The sequence below is a fragment of the Chanodichthys erythropterus genome, chromosome 4 (assembly GCF_024489055.1).
Source record: "Chanodichthys erythropterus isolate Z2021 chromosome 4, ASM2448905v1, whole genome shotgun sequence".
Classification (NCBI taxonomy): domain Eukaryota; kingdom Metazoa; phylum Chordata; class Actinopteri; order Cypriniformes; family Xenocyprididae; genus Chanodichthys; species Chanodichthys erythropterus.
This window is the reverse complement of record NC_090224.1, coordinates 29993970-30017615: the sequence shown is the minus strand read 5'-3', so window position 1 is coordinate 30017615 and position 23646 is coordinate 29993970. Positions and strand designations below refer to the sequence as shown.

The 23646-nt window shown below is 38.4% G+C and overlaps 1 protein-coding gene across 2 annotated transcripts in view; it reads left to right on the top strand.

The window, feature by feature from the left end:
- The first annotated feature begins 8253 nt into the window (after positions 1-8253).
- The window catches only part of cebpz (CCAAT enhancer binding protein zeta), a 38612-nt gene continuing 23219 nt past the window's right edge, over positions 8254-23646 (top strand). The window contains exons 1-2 of one of the 2 annotated variants that reach the window (XM_067384705.1): positions 8254-8462; positions 21038-22539. In XM_067384705.1, the coding sequence (XP_067240806.1) occupies positions 8307-8462; positions 21038-22539 (1658 nt within the window). In that variant the 5' untranslated portion in view covers positions 8254-8306. The remainder of the gene's footprint in view (positions 8463-21037; positions 22540-23646) is intronic. The other variant, XM_067384706.1, reaches the window with a different exon arrangement.

Here is a 23646-nt window from a genome sequence, read left to right as displayed (position 1 = left end):
TTCAGTTTCATTACCATCCATTCAAAAGGGGAAACTTAGGAATAATTTTGTTCTGTAATGCAAACATGGACCATGTAATGTACTGCAGTGAATTATAAGCAGTAGAGAGTGTCATTCTTGTTTTATAAAGAAATTTTAAAAAAGAAAACATTGTATAATGCTAACTGATGTCAGTGTTTTTAGGTCAGTGATTTATGAGTTACAAAGTGTGTTTGCTGGGTGAAAACCTTTAGTGAATGAGTTGATTTGAGACATGTATGAAGTGTTTTGGTAGGTTTAGTGCATTTAGAATGTGAAGTTAACCTCTGTGCCAAGATAAAAGTTGGTTCGGAGAACTGTGTGAAGAGTTTTGAAAAAGTTAACTAAGTATTGAGAAATGTGTCCTAGCGATTTTAAAAAACTGTAACACATTTCTTACAGTTTTTTTCAATTGCTAACAAGCGTTTACCAATACTTAAATTACTTTTTCTAATCTCTTAACACAGCAACGCACCTACATCACACAATTAGCCAAATAGTTAATTTTCTGCTCAGAATCATATTTTGTTAAATAAACACAAACTCTACATTTCAAAATGCTAAAAACCTTTTTCTACACATACTAACTCTATCGAAACACAGCAAACCTGATTCAAAATTGAGTCGTTCTGTCAAACACTAGCAATAGTTTTTTATCCACATGAACATATTGTCAATCAAAGTGCAATGACTGTCAAAATACTAACAGCTGAAAACTGTAAAAATTATGAAAACTGCATTACTGCATGTTTCAGTTTTACCTGCAGAAAATATGAAATTCATATTTTTTTAAAATTCAGTTTTCTTTTCCTGAAGTAAAAGTATAATGCATGTAAGCCATTCTACATGTTTGGTTGAGTGTTGAATGTGTGCATTCTTGGCATCAGAAGTGGTCATTATTTTATAGAATGTGCAGTAGAAAAAGAGAAGAAGAAGTAACAGAATTGCTCAGGGCAACTACTGGTCAAATGAGTCCCTTATGCAGAACTATAGTGTCCCTCTTGGTTGAAATCTCTTTCTGGGGGTGGGTGTGTGGTGTTGATGGTGCACTCATGAGGGTGGGATGGTGTCCACTTAGTGCCCCTTAGCTAGTGCCCTGTGCAGACCACATATTTTGTAAATATGGAACAATGGTTGTGGAATTATTGTAGTATAAAGCTTTTACTGAAATGAAAACATGAAATTGCTGCCATTGATCAACAACAAATCCAACATACATGGTCTTTGGTTATTATGGAAGTTTTTTTTTTCCACCACAGAATAAAAAAGCATAAAAGGTAATTATCTTTTTTTTTTATTTTCTATTTATGGCAGAAATAAGCTTTCATAGGTTCATCATGTGTAAGGGGGAAAACCATAGAGATGCACAATCCAGCACACATTCTTCCTCCTCTCCTCTACCTCTTCTTCTCACTTGTCCTGATCCAACTTCTCCTCTCCTCCTTCATCAATTCCTCTCCCTCACCCAGATATTATTTTCTCTCTGCTCCTCTGTGTTGGTCTTCATACACACTGAACATATCCGATACAAAGAGTCTTTACCGAGACTGGAATCTGCCAAATATTTAAGTGATCTGCTAATTAAAAAAAACTTATCAATTGTTTTAGTATGTGTTATATGTATATTTTCAATACTTTTGAGCTTCTGTTGTTGCAGAAGTATAGGTTTTATCCTATATTTAATGATTGGAACATTAGGTCTTCATTTCTGACTTGCTGTGTTTAAGCATTTGCAAATAAGATGAGAAAGATCCATGATTTTGCTATGAGGTAAGCTTATATGAAAAGAAAATGTAAGCATTTTAGAAACATGTTCATTGACTGCATTTTGTATGAAAACTACATGAATTGTGTTACAGTTTTTTCCAATTGCTAACACACAATTTTTGAAACTAGTCTGGTTTTATCAAAACACTTAACACAATTCACAAAACCACACACCCAAACTGCAAAATACCTCATATATCCTGCAAAATGAAGCACTGCAACCGAAACTACACAGAGCATTATCAAAATCAAACTTTTGCATGAAATGGCACACACTTCATTCATATTACCAGATTTTTGCCTAACCACCTACACACTTTTGGGCATAATGAAAAGCACCCCCATCTTTAGTATGCTTTGCCATAATACTAAAATATGTATCAGATTGTTCACATGCACAGAAATATTTGCAGATAAACACACATGCTGTTGCAACATTTTTATTTTTTTTCCTTCACTACAGTAAACAAGTCAGTACAACATAAGCACAGCAGATATATTTACATGGGACTGAACAAAAATATTCTTACAAAAAAAGTAAACTGAAAAAGAAAATTTCTGAAAAAAATATATTACAGTAAAAAAAAACAAACAAAAAAAAAAGGCAAGAAAAATAATTAGGCAGCATCTTGCCGCACAGCTGGGTCTGGCCACAACGCCTCGTCAACATCACAGGCAATATCTTCCCTTGCCAGACATCGAGGGAAGAAGCGCCTTGAGTGCCTTATCCATCCCTGAATTGCACCCACATCAATCTCATCACATGCCTCTTCCATGGCCTGCACAAGAGGCATGCGCACAAAGGGCTGCCGGTCGTATACCTTCCACCGCCATGCCGAAAAGAATTCTTCTATGGGGTTCAGAAATGGTGAGTATGGTGGGAGGTATTGCACGAGAAATGTTGGGTGGTCAGCAAACCAGTTTTGGACTGGGGCTGCACGATGAAAGCTCACGTTGTCCCATACTACAACGTACCGGTTTCTTTGATGGTCTGCATCATTCATACGCTCTGGTGGTATGAGAATGTTGTGAAGTCTGTCCAGAAATGTGAGAATATGGGCTGTGTTGTATGGTCCAAGTTTGGCATGACGGTGGAGGACACCATGCATATTGGAGATGGCAGCGCACATTGTGATGTTCCCACCACGTTGGCCAGGAACATCTATAATGGCTCTGTGGCCAATGAGGTTTCTCCCTCTTCTTCTGGTCTTTGCTAGGTTGAACCCAGCCTCATCTATAAAGATGAACTCATGTGGGATTGCATGAGCATCCATTTCCAGTACTCCCTGAAAACAAAGAACAAAAAAAAAAAATCACTCAATATGGTGTTATCCAGTACACTGGGAAACAATGTTGTGTGTAGTGTACTGCAGTCAATATAGTACTTACATCCACATATGCTCGTCTGAACTCTTTGTTTCTTTGAGAGTTTCTCTCAAACGGCACCTTATAAAGTTGTTTCATTCTGATTTGGTTTCGCTTGAGAATGCGAGCCAATGTGGACAGACTAACTCGTTGAATGTTGTTGAATAAGGTGTTGTCTTGGATGATGTGGCTTTGAATTTCTCGTAATCTGATTTCATTATTTTCCAAAACCAAGTTTACAATGGCAGCTTCCTGTACCCCGGTGAACATTTGGCCCCTTCCTCCACCATGGTGTCGTCTCTCAGTCCTTTAGAAAAAATAAAATAAAAATATATATAGGGCTTGGACAATGCAGCCTAAATATTTTCCCCCACAGTAGAGTACATTGTACAGGAAACTTGTACAGTTCATGAATGGCTGATGTCATACACTAAGTAAACAGGTGTCACCCAACTGATACACTATGACATGGGGTATACTACATGTGTACTACATGAAATTTTGGTTACATACCCGTTCTCCAGTCTAAAGGTCCGGATGACAGAGGCGACAGTAAAACGGCTCAAGTTTGGCTGCACTCTCTGTCCAGCCTCACGCATTGTCAACCCATGGTTGATGACATGATCTACTAAGGTTGCTCTGATTTCATTTGAAAGTGTTTGTCTTCTTTGGCCATGAACTCCTCTACCTGCTCTACCCCTACCTCTCACTCTTCCTCCCCCTCTTATTCTCAACCTCCCTCTTCCTCTTCCTCTTCCTCTCTCTGCAATGTCTTCCATTGTTGTTGTAAAAAAAAAAGGTTCTCACCTGTGGTCTTTTCATAGTGCTTACATCCTGATTGAAGTGTTAACAATTAACCACTGAGGTGTTTGGCCAGGTGGCACATGTAATTGGCCAATTAGCTCATGTAGTGTCATTTTGAATGGCAGTGTTTTGAAATGGCAAACATGTGACTTTATGTCAGATTGTTGTGTCTTATGCAGAGAACTGTATTTAGTGAATTTAAAAAGTGCTATTTTGAAATGCAAAATGTGTGTAAAACAGAAAAGGTGTTTAGACTTTTGGAGACTTGAGAAGAAGTTTTGCTCTCTGTGTGTCAGTTTAAATAATTGTGCTGTGCATGTCATTTTAGTGTGTTAGCAATTGGAAAAAACTGTAATAGTATGGCCACAACAAACGGATGCTCTGCTACATGTCTTTAGAGTTTTGAAAATGTGACTACAGATTGGACAAAAGTATGTTAGCAATTGAAAAAAACTGTAAATGCTTAAATTTTCTTTTCATATAAGCTTACCCCAAACCAAAATCATGGACCTTTTCATCTTATTTGCAAATGCTTAAACACAGCAAGTCAGAAATGAAGACCTAATGTTTCAATCTTTAAATATAGGATACAACCTATACTTTTGCAACAACAGCAGCTCAAAAGTATTGAAAAAAATATATAAAACAAATACTGAAACAATTGCATTTTTGAAACATAAACATTTTTAATTAGTGAATCAGTGAAATATTGAGATAAAATAGCAGATTCCAGTCTCAGTTGGAGGCATAGTCAGGTGTTGAATTTCTTTCCAGGACACACAGTAAAATAGGACTCTTTGAATTGGATTTGTTCAGTGTGGATGAAGAACAACACAGAGGAGCAGAGAGAAAATAATATCTGGGTAAGGGAGAAGAATAGATGAAGGAGGAAAGGAGAAGTTGGATCAGGGCAAGGGAGAAGAACAGGTATAGGAGAGGAGGAAGAATGTGTGCTGGACTGTGCATCTCTGTTTTTTTCACTTACACGTGGAACCTGTGAAAGCTTATTTCTGCCATGAATAAAAAATAAAAAGGTAATTATGTATTTTTATCTCACAATTCTGACTTTTAATCTCAATTCCTATAGTAATGCATTTTTCATAATGCCATCAACTGTTAGTATTTTGACAGTCATTGCACTTTGATTGACAATATGTTCATGTTGGACAGAAAACTAGTGCTATTGTTTGACATGACGACTCGATTTTGAATCAGGTTGGCTGTGTTTTGATGGAGTAAGTATGTGTTGAAAAAGGTTTTTAGCATTTTGAAATGTAGAGTTTGTGTTTATTTAACAAAATATGGTTTTGGGCAGAAAATTAACTATTTGACTTATATAACTATAAGTATTGCTAAACGCTTGTTAGCAATTGAAAAAAAAACAAAACTGTAAGCATTTGCAAATAAGTTGAGAAAGATCCTTTTGGTATGGGGTAAGCTTGTATGAAAAGAAAATTTAAGCCTTTTAGAATCATGTTAATTGACTGCATTTTGTGTGAAAATGATATGAATTGTGTTACAGTTTTTTTTTATTGCTAACATACATTTGTCCGATCTAGTCACATTTTCAAAACACTAAACATATTTAGCAGAACATCTGTCTGTTGTGGCCATACCATTAACACAATTCATGTCATTTTCACACAAAATGCAGTCAATTAATATGTTTCTAAAATGTTTAAATTTCCTTTTCATATAAGCTACCCCATACCAAAATCACCCTTGCGGACGTCTGCTGGCCACATAATAAAACATAAAATAAAGTCCAGGCCTAGTCCTCTCTCGTCCTTCACTGTCGTTGCTCCTCCATTTATGCTTCCGGAGCTCCTCCGTGAGAGACTCAAGGCCGGTGCGCCTCGCAGGTGGAACTCATTATCTCTCACATCACCCGCCTCGCGCCGTTCCCTCGCGGCTCTTGCCCACCCTGCTCGCCACAGTCACAATTACCTTTTATGCATTTTTATTCTGTGGAGGAAAAAAAGCTTCCATAATAACCAAAGACCATGTATGTTGGATTTGTTGTTGATCAATGGAAGCAATTTCATGTTTTCATTTTATTAAAAGCTTCATACTACAACGATTTTACTACAATGATTCCACTACCACTGTTCAGTATTTACAAAATATGTGGTCTGCATAGGGCAGCTACCAAGGGGACACCATCCCACCCTCTATAGGGGCAACATCAACACCACACACCCAACCAACCCCAGAAAAAGATTTCAACCAAGGCGCCAACTGAAGTCCTGCATAGGGGACTCATCAGACCAGTAGCTGCCCTGAGCAATTCTGTTACTTTCTTCTTCTTCTCTTTTTCTACTCTACATTCTATAAAATAATGACTCACTTCTGTTGCCAAGACTCGATTTTACAGTTTTTTACGATTGCTTACACACTAAAATTAAACTTTTCCCGCAATTAGCAAAACCTAACACTCAAGGAGCAAAACACAAGGCTAGATCTGCACAACTATAAGCACATTCTCAGCCTCACACTTTTTGCAAAACACTACACTTATTGTTTTGCACAACACTAAACACACTTCTCTACATTACACAGAAATGTAACATAATGTCACTTCTTTGCCATTTTAAGACACTGCTGTCCAAAATACCACACACATAAACCAATTGATCAAACACAGCCGTCAGGTGTTCAGACACTCAGGTGCTTAACTGTAAACTCAACAATCAGGTGCAAGTACTATAAAAAGGCAAAAGGTGAGTTTATGTATCTTCAACAAAATGGAAGGCAATGCTGCAGTAAGAGGGAGAGGGAGAAACATTATTTTGAATGTCCCGGGCCAACGCAGTGGTAACATCACAATATATGTTGCAATCACGCAGAATGAGGTCATCCACCAGCATGCCAACTTAGGCCCTTACAACACGGCCCACGTATTCACATTTTAGACAGACTGCACAAAATTGTTACAGCAGAAGACCAAATGGATGCAGAGCAGATGAGATACATTGTCATAAGGGACAATGTAAATTTCCATCTATCTGCTTTGGTCCAAAACTGATTTCATTAGCGTCCACAATTTTCACTCCAATACATTCTACCATACTGTCCCTTCCTTAAACCCATTGAGGAGTTTTTGTTTTGTTTTTGTTTGTTTTTTTTGGCATGGCGGTGGAAGGTTTACGATCTCCAGCCCTATATCAGGATATCCCTCATTCAAGCCATGGAGAAGGCCTGACCTAATTGATGCTGGGTCTGTGCAAGGATGGATTCACCTTTCAAGAAGATCCTTCCCTTGCTGTCTTACGAGGGAGGACATCGCCTGTTATGTGGATGAAGTGCTATGGCCAGATCCAGCTAGGCCAAGAGATGATGCTAAGGTGTTTTTTCTATTTTTATTTTTTATTTTTTTCATTTAAAATCATGCTTTGTTTTGTCTCCACAATTTTTTTGTTTTGTTTGTGTAATACATTGTATTTAGAATATGTTCTGATTTTCAGTGCAATATATAATATATATATTCATGTACTTTACTCTAACAATATCTCTGAAAAAATCAAACCCAGACTATATAATTAGAAAAGTATAGAAGTTACAAGTGTTTAAGATTGAGCACAGCAGTGTGTAAATGAATCAAACAGAATCAGAATGTATGAACCATGTGTGTTCCATACGGTGTCAAAGTTGGGTTTTGTTAAATTAATGTAAAGTTTTGAATGAAGTGTTTCATTTTGCAAATGATCTGAAGTGTTGTGCTACTTTGGTGTAGGGTTGTGTTAATAGTGTGTAGTGTTTTGACAAACCGAGCCCTGTTTTCAAAACTGTGCTTAAGCAATCGTAAAAAACTGTAAATCAGGTAGCAAACCTAATTTATGTTTTGATAGAGTTATGTGTTGAAAAAGGTTTGTGTTTGAAGTTTGTGTTTATTTAACAAAATATGGTTTTGGGCATAAAATTTAAAATTTGGCTAATTGTGTGATGTATGTGTGTTGCTGTGTTAAGAGTTTAGAAAAAGTACTTTATGTATTGGTAAATGCTAGCAAATGAAAAAAAAAACTGAAATGGTATGGTCACAACAGATGGATGTTCTGCAAAATGTGTTTAGAGTTTTGAAAATGTGACTACAGATTGGACAAAAGTATGTTAGCAATTGAAAAAAACTAAATTATAATCCAGAAATAAGTAAATAACGAATGCAGTGTCAGTACAGTAGATGGCAGTATGCACATATTCAGCTTGTTTGCAACGGCCATTAAAACCCAGCGAAGAAGCAGCAGCACCAGCAGTAGAGGCTTTTATTTTATCTCAAAGGCAAAGAGGGACTTTGCTTATAGATCGTGCGCACACGTGTTTCTGTGAGTCCATGCGGAAACGTGCATCGGAGCATCATGGAAGAGCACGATAAGCGCCCGTGTAAAAAGGGCAGCAAAAGAATGGACACCAAGAATGACGAGGATTTTGACGATGAAGACTGCGATCATACCGAAGATGACAATAATGAAGAGTTTACACTGGAGGATGTATTGCGTTTGGGCGGGACAAAGGTGAGCTTTTAGACCGTCTCCTACACACGTGTCAATCCTCTATTAAAGATTAAAACATGACCACACCGAAGGTGAAAACTGCGAACATTTCTAGTAACGTTATGTTTTCTAATATAAATTCATCAAGTTTCTTCAACTATAGCAAGTAACGTTGCAGCCAGCTCATAGTTTTTTTTTTCCTTATTTAATAAAAGTCCGTACAGAATGTTATTATATGACAGCTCTATATGACAAAAGTAAAAAAACAAAAAAACAAATATCTATACAAGAAACTATACACGGGGTTAATCTTCAAAGAAGACAAGAAGTGAAATTTCAGGGCATTCCTGTCACACATATTTTAATGTTATGAAACATGAATGATGTAAGTTACAAGATTGGAGAGAGAGAAAGGGATAGAAATAAACTAAACTCAGGTCTCATATATCAACGTGTCTTCACATGAACATGTTTTATATATTTCTTATATATTTTTGTATTAATTTTGTCAGCGAACAGAGAAACGTTTAGAAAGTTGTAACTATTAATAGTAAGTATAAAATTATAGCTGATAACTGTTTTTATTTACTTTTTTGACCCTTAATAAATTGTTTCGAAAAGCAACCCAAAATAAAGGTGAATAAAAGTGAGTTTTTGTACGTGAAGCCCCACAAGACCCATAAATAATATATCGATAACTTCATGAAAATGGAAATTTGCACATCATTATTTAAAGCAGATTCTCATGATTAAAACGAGTTCAATATAATCAACATAATCCAATAAGAGATATTCCTCACGGTATTACGACATATAAAATCCCACAGGTGCATATTCGCTAACTACAACTAAAATGGATCTTTCGCATGACATTCTATAACTTAATGAAACTGGCACATCATTACTTTGGGTGGATGTTCCCGATTGAAATGAGTCCAAAATCAACATAATCCCTTTCGTCGATCACAAGATATTCCTCGTGAAGGAGCGATTGTAAAAATGCCCGTTATGCCAAAAAGACGACAAGGGTAACGTTACCTTGGTTCCAAATGCCGTAATTTATGATTACTTTAATCTACCACAAAAATTTATCCAGATGCAGCTTATATGTATGGGAACTTCACCAAAAAAGAATTGTTCTCCTACCTTATTTCCTTTCTGTAAAAAGTTCTGTAAAAGTTCCCTTGAGCAAACCTTTATTTTTTAACTTTTATCAACAGTTTCTCAGAATGTCCCAATGTATTTATTTTTTTATTTAAAAATGTAAAACGTTTTCTTTCAAATGATACCAACCCTTTGACTCTCCTTGCTACACATTTGGAGTTAAAAGTCATCATTTTTGTGCATGTCACTCAGAAAACGTTTTTTTTTTTTTTTTTTTTTTTTTTTAAATGTCTACCTTTGTTCCAGATGCTGTAACTTTTGATTACTTTATGCTATCACCAAAAAGAGTTATGCCCCTACCTTATTTCCTTCATGAGATATTGCATGTCAAATTAGAAAGATATGTAAACTTCCCCTTGAACACTTTTTTTAAATTTTTTATCTTTATTAGCAATTTCTCAGCATGAGAATGTCCAAATTCAATTTATTATTATTATTATTATTATTATTATTATTAATAATATATTTTTTTCTTTCAAATGATACCATCCTTTTGACTCTCCTTGCTAGGATTTTGGAGTTACGAGTCTTTACTTTTTTGTGTCACTCAGAGAAAACAACTCTGAAAATGCCTTCAGGGTTTAAAGTAATAGTTCACCCAAAATTGAAAATTCTGTCCCCATTTACTCCCCCTCAAGTTGTTCCATCTTTGTTCTGCTGTACACAACGGAAGATATTTGGAAGAATGTCAGTCAGTTTGGTTACTGACATTCTTCCAAATATCTTACGTTGTGTACAGCAGAACAAAGAAATTTATACAGGTTATACAGAACTGTCATTGGATGTATTTAAATGGGACAATAGACCTTTTGACCATTGACAGTATACATGTTGCTAAGCCATCTTCTCAATCAAGTGTGCATTATTGATCATTATTCAAATAAAATATATTTTGTTACACTCTAAATGTGATTTCTGCAATTTAGAGCAAAATGTAATGTGTAATTATCATGGCCAAGCAGTCCTCACTGTCATTAAAATATTTTCCAATGTGCCAATTTCCAATTCAAATGTGCCTCTCTCTGTGTGTGCAGCTATGCATATAGGCAACAGCAAGTATTTATAGGCTGCTGTCACTTTAATGAATGCACAGATCCAAAATAATGATACACATCCTTCTCTTGTTCTCTTTCTCTTGAGACATACAGTATCTCGCAGAACTGAGTACACCCCTCTTATTTAAATATTTTATTATGTGTTTTCATGTGACAACACTGAAGAAATGACACTTTGGCACAATGTAAAGTAGTGAGTGTACAGCTCATGTAAATTTACTGTCCCCTCAAAATAACTCAACACACAGCCATTAATGTCTAAACCGCTGGCCACAAAAGTGAGTACACCCCTAAGTGAAAATGTCCAAATTGGGCCCAAAGTGTCAATATTTTGTGTGGCCACCATTATTTTCTAGCACTGCCTTAAAGGGATAGTTCAGTGAGGTCTGATCACGCTCTGACAACGGCAGTGATGTCTCCCGCATATACTTCAATGAGTGCTAGACATCACTGCCGCTGTCAGAGCGCGATCAGACCTCACTAAGCGAATGCTGAACGCAGTTGGACATAGTGGTGTTTTAGAGGTAAAAAATGATATACATACTGTTTGGTTTGGAAACGGATCGTTTCATATTTTAGGACATCAATGTGTCGTCACGAGCCGCAGGGTTGGATTTGGATTTGTCTAAGTTTTATTTACTCTTTATAGTAGAAGTTCCCATTCACTAGCATTATTTTACTGACAGACTGCAGCGGTTGGAGTTAAAAATCATCATTTGTGTTCTACTGAAGAAACAAAGTCACCTACATCTTGGATGCCCTGGGGGTAAGCAGATAAACATCAAATTTTCATTTTTGGGTGAACTATCCCTTTAACCCTCTTGGGCATGGAGTTCACCAGCGCTTCACAGGTTGCCACTGGAGTCCTCTTCAAGTCCTCCATGACGACATCATGGAGTTGGTGGATGTTAGAGACCTTATGCTCCTCCACCTTCTGTTTGAGGATGCCCCACAGATGCTCAATAGGGTTTAGGTCTGGAGACATGATTGGCCAGTCCATCACCTTTACCCTCAGCTTCTTTAGCAAGGCAGTGGTCGTCTTGGAGGTGTGTTTGGCGTCGTTATCACGTTGGAATACTGCCCTGCGGCCCAGTCTCCGAAGGGAGGGGATCATGTTCTGCTCATTCATGGTTCTCCCTCCATAAACTGTAGCTCCCCAGTGCCGGCAGCACTCATGCAGCCCCAGACCATGACACTTCCACCACCATGCTTGACTGTAGGCAAGACACACTTGTCTTTGTACTCCTCACCTGATTGCCGCCACACATGCTTGATACCATCTGAACCAAATAATTTTATCTTGGTCTCATCAGACCACAGGACATTGTTCCAGTAATCCATGTCCTTAGTCTGCTTGTCTTCAGCAAGGGGGCTTTCTTGTGCATCATCTTCAGAAGAGGCTTCCTTCTGGGACGACAGCCATGTAGACCCAATTTGTTGGAGTGCGCGGCGTATGGTCTGAGCACTGACAAGCTGACCCTCCACCCCTTCAACCTCTGCAGCAATGCTGGCAGCACTCATACATCTATTTCCCAAAACACCACCTCTGGATATGACGCTGAGCATGTGCACTCAACTTCTTTGGTCGACCATGGCGAGAGTGGAACCTGTCCTGTTAAACCGATGTATGGTGTTGGCCACCGTGCTGCAGCTCAGTTTCAGGGTCTTGGCAATCTTCTTATATCCTATGCCATCTTTAGGTAGAACAACAATTCTTTTTTTCAGATCCTCAGAGAGTTCTTTGCCATGAGGTGCCATGTTGAACTTCCAGTGACTAGTATGAGAGAGTGATAGTGATAACACCAAATTTAATATTCCTGCTCCCTATTCACACCTGAGACCTTGTAACGCTAATGAGTCACATGACACCGGGGAGAGAAAATGGCTAACTGGGCCTAATTTGGACATTTTCACTTAGGGGTGCACTGATCCACCTTTTTCGCTTTCTGATACCGATACCTGGGATTCAGTATCGGCCGATACCGATCCGATCCGATATACAAGTGCTAAATTACCTAATAAACTGTATGCCTCAGTTATGGCTGTGACAATCGACATGACAACCGCGCCACCGCGGTCGCGGAGTGTCACCGGCGGTAGTGTGGCGTGTATATAATATATAATCTAAAAGGTTGCGTTAACCTAGAATTTTTTTTAGCAGTGACGGAAAAAATCTGCAGCCTGTCCGTCATCCGTCACAGATTACTGAGGCTGAATTTGCTTGTAACTGTAATTCCCACCCTGTCCAGTAGGTGGTGAGTGCGCTCCAGTGTGGTAGCAGAGCGCGAATTCAGAACAAAATGATGCGTTTGATTACACGCATCCAGTTTGTCCACCCTATATTATATTATTATACTTATGCTTACATAATTAAGTTTCTAATCCGTTTTGTTTTAAATAGTTTGTATATTTAGATTTAGAACTATTTACAACAAAGACCAAGATCCGCCCACATTCATAAGATACAGAAACAAGTGAGGGAGAAAAAAAAAAAGAGAGGGGAATCATTGTTTAGAGATAAATGCAATACCTCTCAAGATTTCAAAAGGTCTGATAAAGTCTCAATAAGGTCCAACCAAAACTGTACTGTCCTTCTGGTAGCACCATGCACTTTAGCTGTGGTACACTCCAAAAGAGCAATGTCCAGCAGATAGGACATCCAAGTAGACGTAGCAGGGATAGATGGCTCAAACCAAAGTTTCAGGATAACCTTTTTGGCAGCAGTGAGGGCAGCAGACAAAATCCTCATTTGATTGACCGACAGTGATAGTGAGGAAATCCAACAAAAGAAAAAGCACTGGATCCTTTTGGATCCGAGTCTTTAGAATATCAGTCAATATGTCCTGCACCGAGGACCAAAACTTCTCAATTCTAGAACAGTCCCAGAACATATGCATATATGTACCTTGACTTGCATTGCTGCATAGGTGACATAAGGGGTCAGGCTTTCTTTTCATTTTATACAATAAACAGGGGGTGGCATACGCCTTATAGATTAACTTATAATGAATCATTTGATGTGCTGGGTTCTTTGAGGTAGCAAAACAATTTCTCCAGACAATGTCCCAGTCAATCAGAGTGTTAAGTTCTCCCTCCCAGAAGCTCTCAATCGGAATATTTGAGTACTGTCGTACCACAAGCGATTTATAAACTATACTCAAATTACCTCTAGAATCCATACTAGAATCTATCCAGTTTATCATAGGATGAGGATATAGTTTAGTTGATCAGGGTACACCATATGCTTTCAATGCAGATCTCAATCTTAAGTACAAGAAAAAGGAGAATCCTGGGAGGGAGAATTTGTCTTTTAGAATCTGAAAGGACTTGAGCCCATAATCATTGTATAGATCTTTTAAAGTGTAAATACCACATTCAACCCAGCATTCGGAAACGAATGGTTTGTTACCAGTACAAATATTATTATGATGCCAGATGGGGGTAGATTCACAGTAGAGATTTGAAACTCCCATAATCTTTTCTGCTGCTTTCCAGATTTTAATAGAATTACTTATAATTGGGCCAAACTTTTCCAGTGCTTTCTTCGATACATTAGTAAAGGATAAATCTTGTAGACGTAATGGGTAAATAATATTAGCTTCTAGGGCCCGCCATGGCACAGGGGAGTCATCCTCCATCCAAGTCCTAAGCGGCCTCATTTGGTATGCTAGATAATAAGAACAAAAATCTGGTAGGGATAAGCCACCATGAGGTTTTAGCCGGTGCATAGATTTAAGTCGAATTCTAGGCCTTTTATTATTCCATAAGAATTTTGTTACTGCCGTATTAAGCTTTTTAAAATAACCAATAGGTGATGCCTGAGGTAACACTGAAAATAAAAAACTTACCCTTGGAAGTATATTCATCTTAATTGTGGCTATCCTACCATGCAGCGCCAAGCAGAGTGGAGACCAACAGAGAAGATTACTTGTGATCTTATCCAGGAGAGACTGATAGTTCCACTTGGAGATGCGAGATAATGAAGGAAAAACTCTAATTCCAAGATAGTTAATCTGGTCGCTAACGGGAATCATATTAGGTAAGGCCTGAATCTCTGATTTGGCAGCTAGGTTGAGGGGCAGAAGTACTGATTTGCTCCAGTTAATTTTATAACCAGACAGTCTACCGAATGTATCAAATAATTTTAAGCATCCGGTAACCGATTCTGTAATATTTGATACATACAACAAAACGTCATGGGCATAGAGTGAAATTTTATGGGACGTATTCACACAGCTTATAGGTGCTATTGCAGGGCATTGTCTAATCGCTTGGGCCAGAGGCTCCAATGATAAATTAAAAAGCAGGGGTGACGGGACATCCCTGAAGAGTGCCCATGCCAAGACAGAAGGAAGGAGAAATGGAAGAACCAGTAAGTACCCTGGCTGAACAATTAAAATAAATAGTTTTAACAGCTTGCAAGAAAAAAGAGCCAAATCTAAAATGATCTAAGACAGACCACAAGAAATTCCACTCAGTTCGGTCAAAAGCTTTCTCTGCATCCAGAGAAAGGACTGCAGAAGAAGCTGTATAGGAGTCTGCTTGTTGCACAATATGAAGAAGCCTACGTATATTGTCTGCTGCAAATCTCCCCCTTAGAAAACCTGATTGATCATGACTTATCAAGTCTCCTACACATCTATTCAATCTTAGGGCCAACACTTTTGCCATCAGCTTAGAATCTGTGGACAGAAGGCTAATTGGCCTATAACTAGAGCATTCAAGTGGATCCTTCCCTTTCTTCAGCAGCAAAACTATTAAAGCTGTGTTTTGGTCCCTGTGTAAAGCACCTGTTTCTAAAGCAAAGTTAAGAGAGTTGAGAATCAAGGGTGCTATTATATCCCATAATATCTTCAGTAACTCTGGGGGAATCCCATATAACCCAGGGGCTTTATTAGTGCTCATGGAATCCAGGGCAGATTTTAATTCCCCGATCGTCAATGGGCTATCTAATATATTGCGTTGAGAGTCATTTAATTTAGGGACATTTAGATGTTTAAGGAATAAATCAAAATTAGTTGGGTCAATGCTGGATTCGGAAGTATACAGATATTTGTAATAGGATTCAAATATCCTATTTACGTCGTTAGGTTGAGTATATACTGTACCCTCATGCCTTATAGCTGATATACTGGCCTTAGATTCAGCATCTTTCAGCCTCAAAGCCAACAGCTTAGAGCGCCCTCCATGGAAATAATAAGAGTGTCTTGTACGATGAATGATGAATTCTGCTCGATGTAAATATATGGATTTTAATTCTGATTTAAGAACTTTAATTTCTTTAGCTTTAGATTAGCAAAATTTGCCTTTTAGTTCTTTCTCTAGTGAATTGATTTTTCTAATTCAATTTTACGGCTCTCTCTACGCTTTTTATTAAAGGATGAAAAGCTTATACATTTACCCCTAATAAAACATTTAGTAGTTTCCCACAATACCTGGGGGTTAGAGACTGAATCTTTGTTGATCTGTAAAAACTCTTTCATGGAGCTGCGTAGTTCAGCCACAGATCTACAGTCTTGTAATAGCGAAGTATTGAATCTCCAGCGATTGTGTCTGGAGCCCAACGATACCGCGGTTAAAGATGTAATTACTGGAGAATGATCCGATAAAAGAAGTGGCAGAATATTAACTTTACTAATAAAGGGAATAAGAGAAGGGAACATAAGTAAATAATCAATCCTTGAATAGCTCTTATGACGAGCTGAAAAAAACGTATAATCCTTAACACCGTCATTTTGTAAACGCCAGACGTCACATATGTTAGTGTGTCGCAAAAATGAATTAAAACAACCAGAAATTATTGAATCAGCCTTAGAGGCATGAGATCTATCTAACTGGGGGTCCAACACAGTATTAAAATCGCCCCCTAGCACCACAAGACAGTCCTCTAAACTCACAACTAAACGTAAAAGTTCTTTAAAAAATAAGGGATCATCCTCGGTGGGTGCATATACAGACACAAAAGCATATTTAGTATTATTAACGGAACCAACAGCATAAGTGATTCGGCCTTCTGTATCTCCACCTGATCTTATAAAATTCAAAATTACGCTTAGAGACAATCAGCAGTTTACATCAGTTACTCGTTACTTTTTAAAAAAAAGTAATCAGTTACTTTACTTAGTTACCCCCTTTGGAAAGTAACTTTTTATGTTACTCGTTACTTTTACGTTACTTTTATGTTGCTTGACTTTGGGCAGAACCCAATATCTGTTCCAAAATGTGTAAGCCTACATAAAGTTATTCTATGGAGGACATAACAGGCATTTCTTTTGTGCTCTTTATTATTAAAAAAAAAAAAATAGCATCAATAAGCTCCTTAGGAACAACATGGTAACCTCAAAATGGGTCATATGTCTCAAAATAAAACATGCGTGCCTCATCTAAATCCAACAGAAAAAATAATAACTTAAAAATGGCTTGATGTCGATGGCTTGTGTAAATAAAATAAAATGGCACAATACAGTTTAGAGGCAAAGACATTTTAGCCAAAATAAAATCAAGCACGACTTAAAGCATGACGAGCCTCAGAATTAAAAAGGCTATGTTAACTGAATATGCTGGCCCTACTTCACAGTATGATGGGCAGATAGAAAAGAGGATATTAGGCATAGGCTTGAGTTGTCTATAGCATGGGTGGCAGGCAACCTATTCCACATCAGCACAAAATGGGTGATTATACCTCATCAGGAGCAGTCTTTCAAAACGTTTATCTGAAAGTCTGCTTCTTCTGGGGGTAAGCACAAGACCTCCCAGGCTGAACAGCCTTTCCACTGGTGCATTGGATGGTGTGGCAGTGTTGTATTTCATGAACACAGCTTTCACTCGGGGGAAACGGTTGAGAACTTCTAACTCTGAGCCTGATCTCATGTACTCAAGTACCTCTGAGTCTGCACTAAAGGCCATTGCGTCTTCCTCCTCCTCACCAAAAAAAAAAAAGTCCTTCTCATTGGGGCTGCTGCGTGTGGCAACTTCTGTTTTTATTCTCAGCCGGCTCTGCATCATGGGGTAGAGTGCGACACTCCGCGATGAGCAGCGCACGCGCCGCTTCTCTCCGCTCCGCTCCCCCTATCCACCGAACTTTAAATTTCGGCAACGTCAAGGCAGCCAATAAAGCTTCCCTGCTCTCCAACACCGGTGCGAATCGCGTCTTAATAGCCTAGGACAAAATGACACGAAGAAGAAGACACAAGCTTAGTTTTCAGACATACGACTCACTCTATCAAGGTAGAAAAAAAAAAAAAAAAGAGATTTTGAGAAAAAATATATATTGTTTAAAAGTACACATATCAAGCTTTCTATATATTTCTCAGGTCTGTGAGGCAAGTAGCTTATCTGAGTTTATCTGAGACTCCAGTTCACGCTCCAGTTCATGCCTTCCTGTCATGATGATTATATTGCATGCTATATTTACTTTCTTATTTATTAAATTCAGGTAATTGGTTGATAAAACATTGATTAAAATTAAGATACAATTAATACAAAACGAAATTCATTTTAAAGAAAGGCTTTCTACAAAAACAAACTTAATAAAGTGGTCATGTCTGCCCACTCCATTTGTCTCCTGATATATTGTGCAAAATTATGATCTTACTCATGCTTTACCATTTTCATATAATCAAGATGAAATACATTTTTTATTTATTTTATTTACACATTAAAGAAAACGATTTAGTTTCATATTTATGACTAGGAAACAACACGTAGGCCTGTAGCTAACTTTCAGATAGGCTATTAAGAATTGGCTTACCTGTACAATTACACCCGGTAGGTCTGCTGTCATCCTTGACATTTTGGAGTGCGAGCGTCCTTGACATCAGGGTCTCCAGGGTTGGTAGAAGACTACCATAGTAGCAGTTCTCTTCGCCTTGCAAGATATCCAGTGCTACTGTCATCGGTTTCAAAACACTGCAGTATTCCTTTAGGAATAGATGTTCGCGCTCTGTCGGGCCTCTGATGTCCAGTCTAGTACAAAGCGCATTCAAATCTTGGGCCGGGATGTCACTGACAAGGCATCGTGGAAGGAATTCCACCTTTTGGATGTAGGCACGTTAACACAGATTTCATCGACAATCTCAGAGGCCACGGTAGAACGGCTTGCATTTGTCCAAAGAGCAGCAGACTTCGCCATTGCACTCCTGTACACAGATTTTGAGTCAGTTTTGTTGGATGACAACCATTTGTCGATGTCATTGCACAAGATCAAATTGAGCGTATGCGCCTGTCTCCTGTTGTAGGTATTTTGCTAAGTATCTTTCTGAAAGCAGGAGATTCAACAGTATTGATGGGCAACATTTCATCGACGATAAACATAGCGACAAGTTTGTCCAACTCTTGTTTAGTTACCTCCTGGTGGTGAAATGAAGTTTTAGCTGCTTATTTGGCGTTGGACTCGACATATCATAATTTCCCCGCCGGGGATCTTGAGCGACAAGCTTCATGTTAGCATTTTTTCCTTTCAAATGCTTGGTGAGGTTGGCAGTTAACGGCAGTGGACAAAAGTTTCTCACCAGGACACAGTGTACACCTTACACTCACATTCTTCCCCTTAGTTTCAACGAGTTTGAAGTAGTGGGAATACCTCCATCCCTCAAAAGTTAGCGTCGGCTGCTTCTCACTTGCCATGATTGCTTTGCAGACTGCTACCAGCCTCTGTCACGTACCGTGTGGAGCGTGTGACTATTGCGCAAGCGCGCAGATGGCAGTGTCACTGTCAAATCTAACCATGGGAAAAGTAACGTTGCGCCGAATTGAAAAATGAACTACGTTTCGTTACCAAATTTTCAGTAGTAGCGCGTTACACTACTTTTTACCCAAAAAAGTAGTTACGTTAATGTAACGCGTTACTCACACAACACTGTTTACAACACTGATTGAACTGACGTGATACAGATTTTGGGAAGCTACTGCAACTTTCAACATATTTTTTGATTTTCATTCATGTTTATTTACTTCTGTAAAGTAGTAAAGAGGAAGAGATGATCGCGTTCACTCATTATCCTCAAAAAGTGTTGAGATGAGATGAAAGATGAAAACTGAAAAGTGACTTTATTTAAATTTTTTTCATAATACTTTCTTTTCATAATATAAACAAATGCATATCCTAGGCCTATTTGTTTATCTTATAAGTTTGTGAATAAATATGAAAATGTGGACGAAATCAGAAGCTATTAAATGTCTTATAATTAAAATATAAAAATTTAAAATGATGCAGCAACATATGATATATAGGACAGAACAAAAAATGCTATTAACAATCTTTCATTGCGCAAAAGTATTATAATATGAACAGCTCCCATACAGAGCGGCACAAAGCGCTTATGCGCATCCTGTGTGCAGAATGACGCGCTTGAAGCACCATGGAATCAGAGAGCGCAGCGGCAGCGCTCCGCAGTGAAAAGTTCAAAGCACAAAGTGAAGATATATTGATGCGTATTGTATTACCGGTATCTTGATTAAGTATAATAATAGAAACAGTGATTCATCTTGGAGAGAGTTTCATTGTGTTGACTGTTGTAACCGAACGCGACACGCAGTCTGAATGCTGAATGGAGAATGACTGACAGCCGCAGCAGAGGGAGGCATTTACGTGAACTTTAACGACTTAAATATTTATCTGTACCTCCTATTAAACTATGGAATGGCTTCAGAACACTTGGAATATAGTGCACAGAAACTTTATGGTGCTTTTTAATGTTTTTGTGCCCTTTGTGAAGCTTAACAATAACACAGAATAGTTCATGCACAGTATCGGATTTGGATCGGTCCCTTCCGGCCGATACCCGATCCGGCAAAAATGGCAGTATCGTAGTCGATACTGATCTGAATATAGGATTGGTGCATCTCTATTTTCACTTAGGGGTGTACTCTCTTTTGTGGCTAGCGGTTAAGACATTAATGGCTGTGTGTTGTTATTTTGAGGGGACAGAAAATTTACACTGTTATACAAGCTGTACACTCACTACATCACATTGAAGAAATTACACTTTGCTACAGTGTTGTCACATGAAAAGATATAATAAAATATTTACAAAAATGTGTACTCACTTCTCTGAGATACTGTAACCGACTGTGTTCTAATTTTGTGTATGTGTCTATTCAAGTGCAAGTAGACGCGAAAGAGGAATCAATTTGGAGTTTGCGCGCTATCTGAAATGCCTTTCTTTGTGTGTGCAGCTGTGCGCAAAGATAACTGTGCGCGAGTACAGAATTAAGTTCTCTTTTGCCTCTTCTAGCGCTGGAATGGTTTCACATCTATTGAATGTGTAAACTAGCAAGAAATATCACATCAAAATTATAAACTAACTATCCACAAATAATCAATGTGGTGTTATTTTTAATGTATGTCTGGTAAATTTTGTTTTTGTATCATTACAGGCAGATTATGTCATGCTGGCCGGCATTGGCGACTCTACTGAGCTCATCAATGGAGGAAAGAAAAATGCAATTGATGATCTGGAGAAGGGAGAGCTGGAAGATTTCATAACAAAGCTGGGCATCCGTGCTTATGCAGATCAACAAATCATTCAAGATGAACAGGATGAAACATCCTCTGAGCCAACCAAAAAAGAGGGTAAGAAGGCAAAAGGCTCCAAAATGAAAGAGGATTCAAAGCCTGATGTGAAACATACTGTTAAACCCTTAACAGAGAATTTAAAAACCCCTGTAGAATCCACAGAACTTGGCCATACTACTGGAAAGAAGGCCAAACAAAAAAACACAAACTTGTTTGAGTTTTATCCACGGCAGACTCTGCTTATCAAACCTGGCGGTAAGTGGTTTGATTTGGAGTATGCCTCAGAGAGCACGTCTGTAGCTCAAAATGAGTCACTGGTTATTCAGTACAAAGCTTTGGCTCAGAAACTCTATGAGAACGAAACTGCCCTCTACAAAAGCAAGAAGAACTTCCAGAAAGGTGCCAACTCATCCTGGATGAAGAGTGTAGTGTCCACAGGAACTCTGACTGATAGGATGGCAGCTATGACTTTATTAATTCAGGATGCTCCAATTCACAGTCTTGAGCACATTGAGAGCCTTGTGTCCCTGGTGAAAAAGAAAGGAAGTCGCAGACAAGGGCTTATGGCTTTGGATACCCTTAAGGAGCTGTTGCTTAGTGACCTTCTCCCAAAAAACCGCAAGCTTCAGACTTTCTCCCAACATCCTTTTGAGCAGTTGGAGGAAAAATCCAGTGGCAATAGAGATGCCCGGGACCGCAGGCTCATCCTCTGGTACTTTGAGCACCAGCTGAAACTTCAGGTTACAGATTTTGTTGTCGCACTAGACCAACTGGCTCACGATACGGTTCAGACCACAAAAATGCGATCACTTCTCACTGCCTACGAGCTGCTGTGCAACCAGCCAGAGCAGGAGAAAATGCTTCTTGTGCAGATTGTCAACAAATTGGGGGATCCTGAATACAAAATTGCCTCCAAAGCCTCGCACCTGCTGGAAACGGTGCTTCACAAACACCCCAACATGAAGACAGTGGTGTGCTGTGAGGTTGAGCGCCTCATATTCAGATCTAACATCAGTGCAAAGGCTCAGTACTATGCAGCATGCTTCCTAAACCAAATAATTCTGAGCCATGAGGAAACAGACCTAGCTGCCAGACTCATCACCATCTACTTCACGTTTTTCAATGCATGCATTAAGAAGAAGGATATCGAGTCTAAAATGCTCAGTGCTCTGCTAACAGGAGTGAACAGAGCGTATCCGTACGCAAAGATTGGGGATGAGAATGTGTGCAAGCAGCTGGACACGCTTTTTAAAGTGGTGCACGTCGTCAGATTTAACACTGCTGTCCAAGCCCTCATGCTGCTCTTTCAGGTTATGAGATCCCAGCAGACCGTTTCAGATCGCTATTATGTAGCACTCTACAGGTAAGCCAAAACTGATTATTTTTCTGATGAATATCAAAAGATTAATATCAACTGAATGACTTAGTAGGTGCACTTAATTAAACTTATTTTATGTATACCAACATTTCAGTAGTTTGTACCAATCACATTTAAATACTAGTAAAGAAATGTATTTAAAAGAAAGGTAAAAAAAATGGCCATTGATCACTGCTCTCATTCAGCTGCATGTGATGAGTGCTCTTGAGAGAGTATGTGCACATACACACAAGCATTTTTTGAAAGCAGCAACCTGTCGATTAGTGAGTTGTGTGTATAGAACATGTATTGCATTCCAAACAGCATAAAAGATGCCTTTTGTAAGGGAAAACACTCTTACAGGGGAATGTAAAGTCTCCAAATGGGGTTGGTATTGCAGAAAGACATTACTGATATATAGTGATTCTTATTTTAGTATTGACTTGGTATTGAAGTGTCAGTACTTTTGACATCACTACTTTGCAAAGAAATACAGAACAAAAATTTTTTCAGTTGCTAACATACTTTTGTCCAATCTGTAGTCACATTTTCAAAACTGTAAACACATTTAGCAGAACACCCATCTGTTGTGACCATACCATTAACACAATTAATTTCACAAATCACATATCATATTTCAAAACATCATTCAATTCACAAGTCGTTTTCACACAAAATGCAGTCAATTAAAACATTTCTTAAATGCTTAAATTTTCTTTTCATATAAGCTTACCCCATACCAAAATCATGGATCTTTCTCATTTTATTTGCAAATGCTTAAACACAACAAGTCAGAAACGAAGACCCAATGTTCCAATTAGGGCTGCACGATATATCGCATGAGATTGTCATGCGCATTTTGTCAGTAAAGCCGGTTCCCTGATTACCGATAAATCGCCATCACTTGCTTTCAAAAGGAGCGGCATTTAATAGACAGAACCGTAGATAACTGACAAGCCACGCAATATCGCGTTCATATCGTAGATGAAACGCCTTCGATTAGTTCGATAATGAACGCGATATTGCGTGGCTTGTCAGTGAACTACAGCTCTGTCTATGTCTTTTTTAATTAGCAGATCACTGAAATGGCAGATTCCAGTCTCAGTTGAAAGC